At 45.8% G+C, this 17286-nt stretch overlaps 1 protein-coding gene across 10 annotated transcripts in view; it reads left to right on the forward strand.

Annotated features, from left to right (window-relative positions):
• GNG2 (G protein subunit gamma 2) overlaps positions 1 to 5368 on the forward strand; it is a 95631-nt gene extending 90263 nt beyond the window's left edge. For all 10 annotated transcript variants that reach the window (XM_045016525.1, XM_045016530.1, XM_045016527.1 and 7 more), the window contains one exon: positions 1461 to 5368. In XM_045016525.1, the coding sequence (XP_044872460.1) occupies positions 1461 to 1589 (129 nt within the window). In that variant the 3' untranslated portion in view covers positions 1590 to 5368. The remainder of the gene's footprint in view (positions 1 to 1460) is intronic.
• Positions 5369 to 17286: the final 11918 nt, after the last annotated feature.

Here is a 17286-nt window from a genome sequence, read left to right on the forward strand (position 1 = left end):
AACCATAGCAACAACCCGCCTACAAGGAGACTTGTGCAAAGATTTACATCAGTTGCTCTTAAGTTTAGACTAAACTGGGAAATCTCCAGGGAGCGGATGAAAGTTTGGGACCCTGAACCCATGCCAGTGCTGAGGGGGGTGCCCAACCCATTTGTAAGCCCAGGAGAGGATCTTTGACATTCAGAGTGGTCTGCAGACTTGTTGCCTTATAGCAGAAGTTGAGCAAAGTCAAGATGTGCCTTCGGCTGGGCGGGGCACTCCAGCTGAGGTCTCTATTGAGAAAATAGAGAGCATTTGAAGTGACAAATCCCGCTTCCTTGCCTTCCTGCTAAGGGCATTCTTTACACTTGGAAAGAAGCCACGTCCATCTATTCACTGGGCATGAACATAGTGTAAATGCAAATACTCCATACTGGGAAGAAAAATAATGGCGGTTCCAGTTGTTACAGCACGGGCTGTCTAGGAAGGGTGAAAGTTCAGTTTACATTATATATCCTGTTTGGAGGTCTTCCCTTAGTCTTTAGTCAGGCAAATTCCACTTGCATGAGTAAGGACTGAAGAAAACCCGAGCAAGGCTCTCCACTTTGGCCCTAAGGGTACGTCTACACTGCAATTAGACACCCGCAGCTGGCCCGTGCCAGCTGACTTGGATTGGGGCTGCTTAATTGCAGTGTAGATGTCCAGTTTGGACTAGAGCCCCGGCTCTAGGGCCCTGGGAGGTGGAAGGGTCCCAGAGCTTGGCTGCAGCCTGAGCCGGAACGTCTACACTGCAATTGAACAGCCCCTTGGCCTGCGCCTCATGAGTCCAGGTCCGCTGGCATGGGCCAGACGCAGGTGTTTAGTGGCCGTGTAGACATGCCCTAAGTGACCGGTGCAGTTGGGACAACACTTTGGCACTAAAGTTTGGTGGTGATTACAGCCGCTAGAGAACAATCCCGTTTCAAAGTAGAAGAGTCATGCAGTTAAAGGGGAACTTCCCCCGTTGGTGCACTGTTCTGAAATGGATCTTAGAGTTCAGGGGTACTTCTGATTCCTAGCCAGTTACGTTCCACGGCCCCTCTCACCTAAGGGGTGATATGAATGCCAAGTAGTGAACAAGGACAGTGCTGTGATCGTTGTAAGGCCTAGTTAGAAAGTCCGTCGATGGATAGTGAATACAGTGAAGGAGCGAGTGGGAACTTGATGCAACTTCTCTATCTTCCATTCAGCCAAATAAGATGCTTTAATTTAGGGTGACCAGACAGCAAATGTGAAAAATCAGGATGGGGTGGGGGGTAATGGGAGCTTATATAAGAAAAAGACCCAAAATTCAGGACTGTCCCTATAAAATCGGGACATCTGGTCACTCTACTTTAATTCCATGCTGCTGAAGTGCTCCCTCCTTTGTGTGCTCTAAAGTGGAGGAGCTCCAGACAACGTAGTTCATCCAAAGCTTATACAGAGTGTGCATTTATTTTCAGGTGTCAAAAGCAGCGGCAGACTTGATGGCGTACTGCGAAGCCCATGCCAAGGAAGACCCTCTACTGACCCCGGTGCCAGCTTCAGAAAACCCCTTTAGAGAGAAGAAGTTCTTCTGTGCAATTCTGTAAGCCCTTCATGAGCCTGACATGCACTCGGCCCGCTCTGAACACTGATGTAGCGTTTTTAGCAATGTGGACGACTTTCTAGTCCACAGAATTTAAAAAATAACAAGGCCTGGAAGATCCGGAGATGTGCATGTTTAAAGAAACTGGTCACCTTTTTGGGGAATAAGATCTACATCATGAGGCAGAAGATCTGAGATCTGCAGAGTCATCGAGATAGAAAAATATGTAAAGATTAAGTGTGTGTCACTTTTCTGCTCACAAAAAAAACACAAAAAACCCTTGTTTGATCCATATTTAAAAAAGACACTTGTGCTGAGCAAGGTAAAGGCTGAGGCTGTGTATAACCTCATTGGAATGATTATCGTTGGGTTTTTCCAAATAATACTCTTATTTAAGTTGAATTGTCAAATATCACAACAGGCTAGATTACTATTATATTACTTAATGTTCGGTCTTGTGCTTTTTTTTTTTTGTTTTGTATTTTTGTTTTTGCATTAGAGTAGCACAGAGATGGATGGAATTCCTCAAAAGATAACAAACTAAACTGGTTAGCAAGGGCTTAGTCAGTGATACTTCACATATGCAGTGTGAACACTGTCTGTCTGTGTGTTTCTTGCAACCTATTACCACGACTTCTAACACTTGTATATGGTAGCTTCAATTCTGCAAGTAAAAGTAAATCAGGTGTTGTGATTGGTGCTTCATATTTTTGTGACTACTTTTAAGTAATAGTGCATGAAAATATCCCTGTGTTCAATCCATTTAGAAACTTCTATTGTTTGGAGCCATATGCTGGTGGAAGACGCTGTAGAGGAAAAAAAAAAGATGTTCTGACAGCAAAGAGAAAATTACTCTAATGCCTTAGATGTGCCTGAAATACCTCTCATGTTATGTAGGGTTGCCAGCTACTGAGAAGCCTATTCCTGAAATCAGAACAGTTTATACGGGGAGTTTAGGGTCACTCAGATCCCTGGAGGTCATAGGGTAAAACCAGGAAGGAAAATGATATACATTTATGTTGACCAAGTTTTCTCTGGTCCTCCCCTACCCTTCTGTGCTTCTTCTCTTTACCCATATTTCTTGATTTGAATATCACTCGATCTATATTAATGTTTCACAGCAGCATGTCTTCTCTGAACCATGTCCCTTAAGCAGCGTGACAGAACCAGCACCCAGCAGGCCTGCTGCTGTACTGTGCTAAGTGGCTGATCCAAGCACGGCTTGATTCAGAGGGGACCTCAGATGGAAGCCAGTGCAAGCTTGTCCACCCCTGCGCAATTCTCTGCTTCCCCTATACTGCCCTCGAGGGGTCTCTTTTCCCAAATCTGTAGGCTCGAAACCCCAGTGTTTACAAAACTCCCTCTGCCATCGAATCTGACCATTATTTTCAACCCTCTCTTCCCCCACTCATTGTTCAGAACATGCTTTTAATAACAGCAGGGCCATAGCACTCTGTACCCAAACAATGGCAACATGTAGGTCGCAAATGTGCATATGGTTATAATAGCAAGAGGACTCCATACTGACGGACTAAGGGTGATCTATCAACCACCAAAATTTTTGTTAATGTGTTGGACTCCCGTTATCCGGTCACTAACCATCCAGCCCTTTGTGAGCTTTCACCATGTATTTCTTACCGCTTTAACAACCCATCATGAAACAAAACGAGAGTGAAAAAAATCGGGTGCGTCTTTAAATAGAGCACCCAATTACAGGGTGGTATATTGACACGACATACCTCGAACAGCTTAAGGTGGAAGCTTGCACCTTCCTCGCTTTGTAAGCATCACGTTTTGAGTTGCTGTTCCAGGTGTGCCTCCATTAAAGCCTCCAAGCTGGATAATGAGGCGTTAAGAAAGATGGAGAGGTGGCTCTAATCAATTGGAGGAGCCCTGCTAATCAGGGCAAAGCCAAACCATCAGAATGGGGTCCTGGTGGAAGCTCCCAGTGCTTTGCTTACATGTAGCCTGAAATTGAGAAATTTGTTTTATTAGCTTTAGGAAACTTGTCCTAACCAAATGGAGAGCGAGAAGACAAGCCTATAGGCTACAAACATACCAATTTGAACACTGTAAAAACCTAATATTTCAGGTGGAGGCTGAGGCCATCTGAAATGGCCCCATAAAGAGCTCAGAGAGACAGGTTACAGTATCAGGTACAGTATGTGACTTCAAACATGAAAGGCAAAGCCTACCTTGAGGAGATTCTACTGCTGTTAAAATTGTGTTCTGGCCTTTGGCCTGAAGCAGGACTGCTGTGATTGCAAAGACACCAATACGCCTCAAACCTAAACAGCAATCAGAGAGGAGCTGTTCATAAGATCCCATGCCACTGGTGCGGGGGTGAGAGCGGCTCTAGCTTTTCATGCTATTCTGAACCCTTGGAACACTTTTTGATTTTTGGCTCAAAAACCCAGCAGCTATAAATTTAGGATAATTCCAGCTCCATGGCAACCCTATTAATATGACGTTCTAAATCAGGGATGAGTTCAATTTTTTGTATTTAAAAGGACAACAGAGTCTTGAGATACCTGTCAGAAAATCTTATAGCCCATAACAAAGTGGAAATGTTTTTTGACTAACTTTTTTCTACTCTTACATCCTTGTGTACAGACAGAAGGGTTGCTGTAGCGAAAGCCACTTATTGTAACAGTGCAAGTATATGTATATAGAGATCTACCCCAAAAGGTCATCAAGTCCAGCCCCCTGCCTTCACTAGCAAGACCAAGTACTGATTTTGCCCCAGATCCCTAAGTGGCCCCCTCAAGGATTGAACTCACAACCCTGGGTTTAGCAGGCCCATGCTCAAACCACTGAGCTCTCTCTCTTTCTGAGTCTCAGCATCTGGGAATATTTATACCATACAACCAGTAGCTAAATGGTGTATGACTTGCCTTGCTAGCTTTCAAATACGAGATCCTGTATTTCAATCTTTATACTGTATGTTTGACTAGCTTAGGTTTCATTTGACCAATGAGTAACTCTACAGCTGTTTTCACTTGTATTGGTAAAAACAATGTAAATATATTGCAACTGTTCTTTTTTAATAAGATCTACTATAACTGACAATGAAGCACTGCTTAATTAGTCAAGACCCTAAATCTCACTAATCCCGGAACAGTACTCAAATCCTGGCATGAAGTATTGTCATAACTTTTTAATGACTTACATATTTTACAACTTAAATTCTTTAAAAGAATGCTACACGAAATTTTAAATTACACCAAAACATTCATTCAGTATCTCTTTTGTTACAGCTACTACTTCTGATTTTTTTTAATTCTTTTTAATTGGGGATGCAACCAGAAAATCTCACCCTCGTGTTTATATTTACACAGACCCACTTTCACTAGCAAAGTAGAAATTTTACCTACCAAGAAAATTTTCCCCCATAAAAACGTAAAATATTTCAATATTGAAAATATATTGATTCTATATATTCAACATGGTATAAATTTGTTTGATATACTGAAGGTCTTTTCAATAAAAAGATCCTATGTACGGGAATGTGATCCCGCCCCCCCAACTTTGTTCATAGCAGTGGTGAGTTGCTACATGTACATTATGTCATATCAGCCAAATAGGTGGATGCATCTTCCTACCCAAGAAGCGATCTGTTTTCAGGAAGAGGGTCCGTGTAAATGTCAGTGGGTTTTTCTGTTTCGTGTTTTGTTTTTTAAACAGGGAAACTTGAAGTTGTGATGTAGTGCACACGCTCATCCCATGTGGTCAATGTATGTGTATGAAATAAAACTTTGGATTTGTTTCAAATATTGTCTGTTTGCTTTTTAAAGTAGCAGTCAGTGTTGGTGGGTTTTTCTTTTTCACAAGTTAACTCTCCTGCTCCAAATGACAGAACCAAATGTGTTCAGGATATGATGTTGGTTTAGGGAGCTTTCCAAACTACAGTAAACCACATTCTCTCTCACCCCTCACCCCCCGCCTTTCAATAGCCGCTTCTGTGATGGGGTGAAAGGGAAAGAGGCCTTTCAGAACCTCAGCTTTCCCAGGACCCTCTCTAAGACCCTGTCTGCTTTAAGGAAATGTCCACTGATGTAATTACACTACTGCAACCCCCTGATGTGGACATGCTGCCCCAGAGTTTACACTGATGCAGTTTACTTTGGGGTGTTACCAGCTTAAGCTGCACTGGTGTAAACCTGTTTTTTTGCCAGCGCAGCACATCTGTACAGGTGTGACTGCACAGAGGTAGGTACACCAGTGCAAATTGCCAGTAGGCAGGGCACAATGGGTGGTAAATGTTTAGAACCTACCCCCTACAGAGAATAGTGACAATATCCCACTGCAGGGAAGGACAGTTGTCCTCCTCGTTCTCACCTTGTTTCTCCCTCCGCCCCGCCTAAAAGTAAAAATGAAGTCAAACACGAGAAGCAGCAGCTGCTGAATCCTGGGGGGGAGAGGGTATTGCCAGCCGCATCCTAGCACCTGCCTCTGGAAGAAGCTGATGACTTGACTCAGCTACTCGACACCATCGAAGGCTTTGGAAATGGAGGATAAATTCTTGGATATATGAGCAAGGATTGAGAGGAGGGTAGAATCTGTCTCCCCCGTTCCAAAATCCCTGGGACACGTAATGGAACTAGAGTAGAAAGCCCCACACAGCAGGAAATGACCAGTCTGCCATAAGTAAAAGGTACCGGGAAGCAAAGGGTCCCAAGTTCACCTCCCCATCGCAGGCAGATGCTTTTGTTTTCCAGAAAAAGGCAGATCTCTGCTCTTGTGGGGGCACATGTTCAACCTTTCCAGGACGAGACTCCAAATTCCCAGCTGCTGCATGGAAGCTCTGTGTGAAACACCAGCTTAGTTTCACTCACCCAGCGTGTGGTCATGCCCCTGTGGAAATAGTCCAGATTCCATTCTTTTTCACCAGTAATCTGCCTCCCTTTCCATGCAAGCATACACCCACCCCGTGTGTGCAGCCGCCTTCTTCCTGGGGAAGCTAGTGCACTTCGTTTTCCCACCTTCTTCTCCTAACGTCTTCACAGGGTGAGTGGCTGCTTTACTTCCCCTGTGTGGACAACATCCGTGCGCCCTTTCCCAGTCCAAAGGAAAGGCTCCCGCTCCCTGTTGCAATGATCTTCCAGCTGGTCAGTGTAAGCTCCTTGTGCCGTCTTTGCGTCCTGTACAGTGCTGATCATGCTGGCATTTAACATAACTAATAGCCTCTCTCCATAACAAGAGGAATTAAGTCAAAATTTATCTTGAAGGCTGCTGCATTCCCCTGGTGGGGGCGGGGTCTCTCTAGTGAAGCACAAACTGGAAATGAAATGCTTGCTCAGGGGATCACTAATGGCCCAGGATACAGAAGCTTTCACCTTTTGGTCATAGGCTCAGATATAGGACAGTACAATAGTAACAAACAGTCTTCACTATACAGAAGATGTATGTACAGAAATTTAGTTGGTCTCAGCTCAGTTGTTCCTACGGGATGTGTCCAGCTCACAGAAGCTGAGAAATTAACTTGTAGTGAATGATTTGTTTCCGGTTAATTTAGTGTCTGTTCCCCATATGGAAAAGAACCGTAGAATTTCATTGGGAAGATACCAACAGAGTTCCACAGAAATGAACATAAGAACGACCATACTGGGTCAGGCCAATGGTCCATCTAGCCCAGTATCCTGTCTGCCGACAGTGGCCAATGCCAGATACTTCAGAGGGAATGAACAGAACATGGCAACTATCAAGTGATCCATCCCCTGTGGTCCAGTCCCAGCTTCTGGCAGTCAGAGGTTATGGGACAGCCAGAGCATAGGGTTTTGTCCCTGACCATCCTGGCTAATAGCCATTGACGGACCTATCCTCCATGAAGGTATCTAATTCTTTTTTTGAACCCAGTTATGATTTTGGCCTTCACAACATCCCCTGGCAACGAGTTCTACAGGTTGACTTTGTGTTATGTGAACAAGCACTTCCTTTTGTTTGTTTTAAATCTGCTGCTTATTAATTCCACTGGTTCTTGTGTTATGTGAAGGGGTAGATAATCACGTTCTCCGTACCATTCATGATTTTATGGCCCGCTATCATATCCCACCTTTAGGCGTCTCTTTTCTAAGCTGAGCAGCCTCAGTCTTTTTAAACTCTCCTTGTCTGGAAGCTGTTCCATCCCCCTAATCAATGTTGTTGCCCTTCTCTGTCTTTTCCAAGATATATTCTAATGTATCTTTTTTGAGATGGGGCGACCAGACCTGCATGCAGTATTCAAGGTGTGGGCATGCTATGGACTTATATTGTGGCATTATGATATTCACTGTAACCTCCATAGTCCTCATTTATATATAATTGTGATCTTATATATAAAGCCTGCCACGTGTGGTATCAGGAGAAAGGTGGTGATCTGCTGAACGTCACTGTTCTATCTAAATATGTATATCATTAGTGCACATGAAGTTATGAGATTGTGCTATATGATTGTCAGTAACACATTCTGTAAGTTGGGGAATCGGCCAGATATTATTGTCCCAGAGACAACAGCAAGGAAAGTAACCAACGCCTGGGCAGGTGTCAAACAACCATCAACAGCCATTGTCCAGCAAGAGAGCTACAATTCAATGACTCACCTGCATAAGGCCACACCAGGGGAATTGCTCAACCTTGCCTGGGGACTCAGCAATGCCCACCAGACACGCCTGGCCCTGGATTTGTGTTCTCCAAGCACATGGACTAAGGGTATAAAACAGAACACAGGGGCCCCATGCTTGGTCTTTCTCCTTCCCCCACCTACGCTGCCAGTAACAAGGACACTGAGAAGACTGAAGACGCCAACAGAGGGGCCTGGCCCAGGTTTCAAGGGTGGAACCTGTGTACTATGAACTGCAATATACAGGGGTGGGTGGGAAGAAAAACTGCTTAACCTAGATGTTGCCCAGTCTAATAGGGTTGAGAGTTTAGAGCGGGGTCGGCAACCTGCAACACGCGAGCTGATTGTTAGTGGCACTCTGCTACCATCCGGGGTCCCGGCCGCCGGCCCCGCTCAGCCTGCTGCCGGCCTGGATGGACAGAACCCTGGGCTGGCAGCAGGCTGAGCGGGGCCGGAGGATGGAACCCCAGACTGGCAGCAGGTTGAGTGGCTCAGCCCGCTGCCGGTCTGGGGTTCCGTCTGCTGCCCGCGCTGCCGGTCTGGGGTTCCGTCTGCCGGCCCCTGCCAGCCGGGGTCCCGGCTGCTGGTCCTGCTCAGCCTGCTGCCAGTCTGGGATTCCATCTGCTGGCCCTTGCTAGCCGGGGTCCCGGCTGCTGGTCCTGCTCAGCCTGCTGCCAGTCTGGGGTTCCATCTGCCGGCCCCTGCCAGCCGGGGTCCCGGCTGCTGGTCCCGCTCAGCCTGCTGCCAGTCTGGGATTCCATCTGCCGGCCCTTGCTAGCCGGGGTCCCAGCTGCTGGTCCCGCTCAGCCTGCTGCCGGTCTGGGGTTCCGTCTACCGGCCCCTGCCAGCCGGGGTCCCGGCTGCTGGTCCCGCTCAGCCTGCTGCCAGTCTGGGGTTCTGTACGCTGGCTCCTGTAAATGTAAAATGTATTACTGGCATGCGGAATTACAGTAAATAAAGGACTTGGCACACCACTTCTCAAAGGTTGCCAACCCCTGGTTTAGACTGAATGCTTCTATTTTATTTTTCTTTTGGTAAGTAACTCTGACATTTTGCCTATCACTTAAAATCTATCTTTTGTAGTCAATAAATGTGTTTAACTCCTTATCTTTACCAGTGAGTTTGCCTGAAGTGTTCGGTAAGGGTGTTTGCTCAGGTTTGCAAAGGCTGGTGTATATCCATATTCCATCAATAAAGTGATGAACCAATTAATAAATGTGCACTGCTCATCTTCAGCAGTGCAAGATGGTATATTCCTGTGGTACAAGGCTGGGAGCTGGGGGGATTAGGCTGGTGCCTGTCTCTGTGTGATTCAGGAGTGGCTCTGAGAGCATTCATGCACTCTAGCTGGGTGTGGGGCTTCACATGCCACTGTGCTGGACCATAACAGCACTTGGAGAGGCTTGCGGCTTGTCACTAGCAAAGCATTGGGAGAGACAGCCCAGGTTGGAGAGTTAAGGGGGCACAGCGGTCTCACGGCCCCAGGTTGCACCCCGGGGATCCCGCCACACTCTAAAAACCTACAGAATTCAATAGAGAAGGATACCCTTTCATTGGTGCTTTGCACTTTCCTATAGAATGCTATAGCAGGGATATAATTCTCTTTTAAATTCTATGCCAGTACCAAAAACCTCTAGAAAAGCTAACAGGATCAAGAAGACTCCAGAATTCCAATTGAATTCTATAAGGGTCATGACTTTTCACTGTTTTGCTGAATGCATTTATTAGAAAATTACTTGGTGAATGATTTTATGAAGAACTCTTAGAAGTGACCCAGGAAGGTTTTAGGCTGCAGTGTGTAGTCAGCATTTGAAATACAAGTTAGGTTGGTTAATTTTGATTGGATATACAATATGGTTCAGTTTCCTGAATGGATGAGCTCGAAGAAGGAGGTTTCAGTTTCCAAGTCTCTTGTTTACAAATTGTACTGGCACCATTCTGAGAACTACATTGCTGTCATTTGGTGCTGCTGCTAACAGAGTGGCATGGAATGCAAACAGAGCAGTAATATTGATGGCATGATGTAAAATACACAGTAGGAGCTGTTATCTTCAGCAGTCACCAGGCAGCAAATATAGGCATTTCCAAAGCTGTATGGGCCATTTCTGAACTCCATGCCCTGGAGCTACCTTCTAAGTCAGGAGCCATACGAGCTAAACAAATTTTGTAATACAGTTTGGTGCAGAGACTTTAACTCAGCTGGAGTTACTTTAAATTCACTCTGGCGCAACAACAGCCAAGTAAAAAGGAAATTTTTGCTCACAGTGAAAACTTGGTTAGGAGCCACATGTTATCATGGCATTTTCCTTATCTGGTAGCTTAGCTTCCATGCACCTTAATCTGCCCAGCTGGAAAACTAGGACTTCCCTGAACAGTGAATGCTGAACTGGAGTTGAACTATCTTAGGAAAATAAATGTAAAGGAAAAGATGGTCAAGGCTAAAGGCAATAAAAGGAAAATTCTTATTTCATATCCACGAGCCTTGCGAGTTTATTATAGGAACAAGACTGCAGTTAGTGAGTGTCTTAACAGAACTGCTCAATGGCCATATTTCTCCTAAAAGATAGACAGTGAGAGTAGGAAGTGGATTGTGGCGCAAACAGGAAAGGTATGAGGAGAAGAAAAAGGTGTGCAAAATTATACTGTGTGTAGCCCTTTTAATATTTATTTTTTAAATGCCAGGTAGAAATCTAACTTTCATCCTTATCCTCCCTTTTTTAATTTTGGTCATAAAACTCCTTAATTAGACAGAAAGCAGTGTTTAAGTTCAGCTTTATGAATGGATGTTTCCATTTGCTCCTAAAAGCTGCATATAGTACCTAATTAAAAGGCTATGAAAATGTTACTATAAATGCATCATACTTTTCTTACACATGCACTGTAAAGAATCAGGAATTATTACATTTCTCATAAGCCCTCTGCTGGCCAGTTTGGACTTTTGCAGGCAAGTTCTAACTCCATCCACCTAAAGCGGGCGGGTAAGGGAAACTCAATTCTTTCTCTTGTTCCCTGGCACAACAGCCTGATTGCCTGTCTATCTCCGCGACTCCTACGTACACAGCCTAACTTCTGCAGTACTTACCAAGTTCTGTGGAGAATGCCGTAGCCTTTGAAATATGAAAGATAACACGTTCTATTCTTATTTGAACTCAAATTCAAAAGGTGATGAAAGCCAGAGATCCATGAATGTACATATATTTTCTTATTTATAAAAAACCCACCCAAACTGTGCTTGGTACTGTCCATATAACTAAGTTTTATTTATATATATAACTGGAGGTTTCACAGTCTAAACAGCCGGTGACCAGACAAGGGACAACAAATAGGATGTACCAAAAGCAGACGAATGAATAGCGGTGTTAAGCATGCATCTTTTTCTCCCAGGATTTATTAAAATATTTATAATTTGTAAGTACTCTGAGAGGATAATTCGGGCATGTAGACCTCTCAGAAGAAAGTGTTTGCAAGGAGAATGTGCAGGCAGATCGGCTTGGGAAAGGGCTCAACAAAGTCTCGCTCAACTTTTCTAGACTACTCTAGTCTTTTGGGGAGTCTGAGTTGTCTTGCGTACCCCAAGTTTCACCTCACTTAAAAACGACTTGCTTACAAAATCACACACAAAAATACGAAGCGTCACAGTGCACTAGTACTGAACAATGGCTGACTTTCTCATTTTTACCATATAATTCTTAAATCAAGCAATTGGAATATAAATACAGCACCTACATTTCAGGGTATAGTCTATAGAGCAGGATAAACAAGTCATTGTCTGTAGGACACGTTAGTTTGTACTGACTTTGTTAGTGCTTTTTATGTAGCCTGTTGTAAAACGAGGCAAATATCTACATGAGTTGTTGATGTACCTCCTGGAAGACCCCTGCATACCCCAGGGGTACGTGTACCCTGGTTGAGAACCGCTGCTCTAAACCCACAGGACCTCGTGGAACAAAGCAGGGAAAAGAGAATAAGAAAGAGCACAAGAGGGGCAGTTAGACATGGAGTTTCGACAGAGCAAAATGGGCACAAGCAAAACTATGAGAGCAGAGATGTAGGAAGGAGCTAAGTCAGGCGGGACCTTGAAGGCAGGGAGAAAGACCTTGAATGCAAGGGTTTGGGGGCATCCGTAACGGAAGATAAAGAGCAGCTGGATATGAACCAGGGAGGTGGGCAAGCTGTGTTTTGCAGCAGCAGCTGGATGGATTACAGAGAGGTCGAGGCTGAGAACGAGGGTGGCCAGCGAGGAGGAGGTTATAGAGGTCAAGCGGAGAGACTCCTAGGGTGGCATAGTTGGGAATGGAGGGGAAATGTCTGAACTCATCTTTATGATGAGCCTGGGAAGTTCTTTAACTAATTTCCCACCTTGTCAATTGAGCGTTAGAATTTGGCCTTCGACACCTCACAGTTCCTCTGAGTCCTAAGCAACCATACCTTGTAGTTCCTGCTCGAGGTGCTGATGCTCAACCACCATGCTGCTAACAGTGAGTATTTGGAGGCCACTCTAGAAGTGACCCAGGAAGGGCGATACAGAGCACAACAAGGTGTTTACAAGGTTGAGTGCATTTGTCTCTGCAGCTTTTCCGTCCCTGATGGTCATTTCCTCCCTCACTAAATTTGGGGCCATGCATAACAACATGTAATGCTGTCAGCAGACTTCTGGGTTGATCCATTCATGTTTTTTCTCCATATATTGTTTCTTTTTTAACACAGATAGTGTTAGTTGTTACTCATCATGCTGTAGTAGGAAAAGGGCCTGAAACATAAGACCTTGTATCAGAGGCTTGAGCTAAAGTAGTGGTCAAAGCTTTGGCAATATAAAGTGAAGTTAGGTTGTGAGCAAGAATCTGGCAAGAATAGGGCTAATATTGCAGAAATACTCATTCCATGCTAAGAAGTGCTAGGCACAGAATACACCTGCAAACACATTCCAGGAGGGTGGCACCAGAACACCTCGATACCAACCCATTCCCCATAGAGAACAGGAACACGTTGACCATCTTAAAGATAAGGTCAGGATAACAGCATAATGAATACAAATGTTTTGATTAAACCAACATGTACAAGATAATGGGTGGCATTTAGCCACGTCAGAAGGACGATATGTAACTTCTTTGTATCAGGGTATAAAGACGTATCTCAGAGGGAGTGTCTTTGGCCAGCCAAGGGGGGGAATGGAACGTCACCCCATTCACTGAGCTGCGTCCACTGTCACGGGCATACATGTGCTAGTATAACTGTAGACGTTGATCCGGGGAGCTAGGACCGTGCTTTGTTGACAATAAACCTGGCCAGGTGCCTTCGTACCTTAATGGATCTTGTGGTCATTGGGTGGTTCTCTCAAGGTCTGCTGGGCCAGCTGTCTGCGCAGAACTGGGACGGCACACAGGGCGAACACACACACATGCCGCCAAACATCTGATACGTGCACGTAAGTTCTTGTTTGGTTTTTACTCTTGAGAGCTCATAAACATTAACATGAAATTCATATTGATTTATTGTAGATGCCCATTTAAGTATTGCTAAACTACTCTATTTATTAGTTGTATTGTGGCGTTGCCTAGAGACTCCAGCCCCATCATGTTGGGCACTGCAGAATCACGTCACAAAAAGATGGTCCTGTGACACAGGCCCAGTGGTGGTTCACTATGCTGAGTCAGCAACTTTTGTCAGGCCAGACAGACTCACTACACCTAACACACTTTTGTCATAATCTGTAACCAAAACGTGGCATGTAATGTATCACTGGAAAACTAAGAACTCACTGATCATTAATATTCTTGCATGATGTATGCATGGCAAACCCACAACGGTCTATAGATATATGCCAGAAATAGGAGATTAAATTATGTTTAAACCAGGCATGTCAGGAGGAGCTGATAATCAGGTTTTCTCCAAAGGAAAGAGGCCAACACCTGAAACCGAGTGTGGCCAAATTCAGTGGGCTAGTCCTTTATATTGGAGGTTGCAGGAAGAGATCATTTGCATTGTGAAAATCATCAGTGGGAAGAAGAGAGCAAGGAACTTTATCTGGGGATACATTTCAGAAGAATATATTTCAAAGAGAGGGGAAGCGAACCCCTACATTATCCTTCACCTAAGGAGACAAGGAAAAGCAGCACCTTGGACACTGTGGAGAGACTATGAGCTAGTCAGCCACTGCTGGAAAAGGAAAATTGGGGAGGAAACCACCTTGAACAAAGACAACAGCCTACGTTAGGTCATAGCCATTAGCAAGAGTAGTTCTACTTTTGTTAGTTTGTAACCCTTTCTATCTCTATCCCTTACACTTGAACTCCCTTCAAACCTGTTTTACTTTTTATCTGAACCAAGTCAATGCTTCGACTGAATTGATTTTCAGTTCCAGTCAAGATGACAAGTTGCTCTTTCGGCCTCTTTAAAGGAGCAGGGTATTTCATTACTTCTGTGAGCGTCCGAGGGCTGGTTGCTGCAGGGAAACAATTTGGGGGAAATTCAGGACTGGGTGGTGTTGGAGTCACTCTGAAAATAGTAACTGGACGGTGGAAGCCAGGATGTGATCTGCATGCATGTATGCCAGCTGCTGGTGTCTGGGCTGTGAGCACCTAGGGCTGCAGGGCAAGTGGTGACACAACCCCTCCCTAGTGTGTGATGAACCCCAAAACATCACAGGTCCCACCCCAACTAGTCTACAATCTAAGTACAAAATGACAGACAACAGGTGATGAGGGAGCACAAGGAAACAACAAGAACAAAACTCATACAGTTACTTGGCTTCTGCTCTGTCAAGGCAGTGGGAGCCATGCACGTCTTTTCTATATGCGAGGGGGCTGGGGACTGAAGATCTGAAGTGATTCTCTTTACATGACTGTTGTAATGCCAGCCATATACACGGTGTGCTTGCAGAAGTGAGTTTCCCTGGACATTTTAGTTATCCTACAATCACAACTATAGTTTTAGCTTAAATCCAAAGTGTGAGTGTAGATATCAGACTAAGTAACTTTCTAATATTAAATGAGTGATATTTGACTCCTACTCAGCTGCTGCCTTGAACGTTAAATTACTGTCACTTAGACTTCATATCTGAGTAGGAAGCCCATCAGTCTCTGATGGAAGCAGTCCTCCTAAAATGAATATTTACAATAAGGTCAAGTCTTGTCTTAAAGACAGTGGGCTAAATAAGGCTTCAGTGTTGCAGTGGAATAAGCTGCTACAAACCCTGCACTGTGCCAGGTTCCATTAACTTCAGTAGCACAGAGGTGATCCCGAGGAGCTTAAAACGGGAAGTGAAAACTGACTTTATAACAATTATAAGTCATCTTAAGGTGACATTGGGCTTGGTTACTCAGTTGCCATCTATGGGAAAGCTCTGCCATTGCCTTCTAGTTCACGAAATGGATTTTTCTACAACCATGTAAAAAAACAGAGGCTTGGTTGTCTTTTTGTTTTAAAAGGAGTCTTAATTTTGCCTCTAACTTTTCATTCATATTTCATCGACTGCATATGCATGCCTAGCAGTCTTCTGGCCTTCCACCACATTAGAAGCAAATGGAGTTGGGCCAATTATGGCAGGAGAAAAAGCGGATGAGCTGGCTTGAAGCCTGTATACTCACTGACAGGGTGTGGAGAAGTTGCTGGCAGATTAAATGGAAGAAGAGAGTAATAGAGTGTACACAAGATCTGCAGAGCCAGAAGGTGGATGGGATGACTAGGCCCAGGCAGATGGAGAAGAAGGGACTACCCAGATGGAGACAAACACAGAGCAGAAAAGCAGGGTCCTGTTGACAAATCCGCAGATGACTGTGATTTTTAGTTCACTGTTTTCCTTTCTGTTTTGGAATCTAACGCTGCGGAAGGAGTAGGACTCTAGTGTGGCACTAGATTGGTGGGGGGTAACACCCAACTGTTGGGGATCTGCAGTGGGGCAGCTGTGTACTGGTGGGCCAGAAGGGGCTGCCACCTCATTTCCATCCTCTCTTTGGAGGCCCCATTTGATAACCAGCCCTTGCACTAATAGGTTTAAAAGAAATATTTTGCATCTGTCCTCTCTTCCAGTTGAAATGGTCCAAATCTAGATTGGCCAGACTCTCCCGTGACTGAAAGCTAAGATTTCATGATCTTGTGTGTCCACATGGCTAAGGCTTTCTCTGACACCCCGTTCCAAAACAGGAGCTGAGACCAGCTGAGAGACGGCTGGGGAGTGTTCAAGCTGTTGGTGCTGGGGGCAACCTGGGGCTCCTCCTGTATCCCTCATCCACCTCTTCCCTGTCCCCCTGCTCTGTGCCCCTCACACATCCTCCTTCCCCTCCCTAAATCCTTCCCACAGCAGCCAACCCCCACCCTATACCTCTTCCCTAACTCCCTCCCCTCCCCATCTGTGCCTCTCACACCCCCCCTTCTCCCTCCCCCTCTATCTGTGCCCCTCCTCCAACTCCCTCCCCTCCCCATCTGTGCCTCTCACCCCCCTTCTCCCTCCCCCTCTATCTGTGCCCCTCCTCCAACTCCCTCCCCTCCCCATCTGTGCCTCTCACACCCCCTTCTCCCTCCCCCTCTATCTGTGCCCCTCCTCCAACTCCCTCCCCTCCCCATCTGTGCCTCTCACACCACCCCCTTCTCCCTCCCCCTCTATCTGTGCCCCTTCTCCAACTCCCTCCCCTCCCCATCTGTGCCTCTCACACCCCCCCTTCTCCCTCCCCCCATCTGTGCCCCTCCTCCAACTCCCTCCCCTCCCCATCTGTGCCCCTCACACCCCCCCTTCTCCTTCCCCCTCTATCTGTGCCCCCCCTCCAACTCCCTCCCCTCCCCATCTGTGCCTCTCACACCCCCCCTTCTCCCTCCCCCTCTATCTGTGCCCCTCCTCCAACTCCCTCCCCTCCCCATCTGTGCCTCTCACACACCCCCTTCTCCCTCCCCCTCTATCTGTGCCCCTTCCCCAACTCCCTCCCCTCCCCATCTGTGCCTCTCACCCCCCCTTCTCCCTCCCCCTCTATCTGTGCCCCTCCTCCAACTCCCTCCCCTCCCCATCTGTGCCTCTCACCCCCCCTTCTCCCTCCCCCTCTATCTGTCCCCCTCCTCCAACTCCCTCCCCTCCCCATCTGTGCCTCTCACACACCCCCTTCTCCCTCCCCCT

This window comes from Mauremys mutica, chromosome 4 (assembly GCF_020497125.1).
Source record: "Mauremys mutica isolate MM-2020 ecotype Southern chromosome 4, ASM2049712v1, whole genome shotgun sequence".
Lineage (NCBI taxonomy): Eukaryota > Metazoa > Chordata > Testudines > Geoemydidae > Mauremys > Mauremys mutica.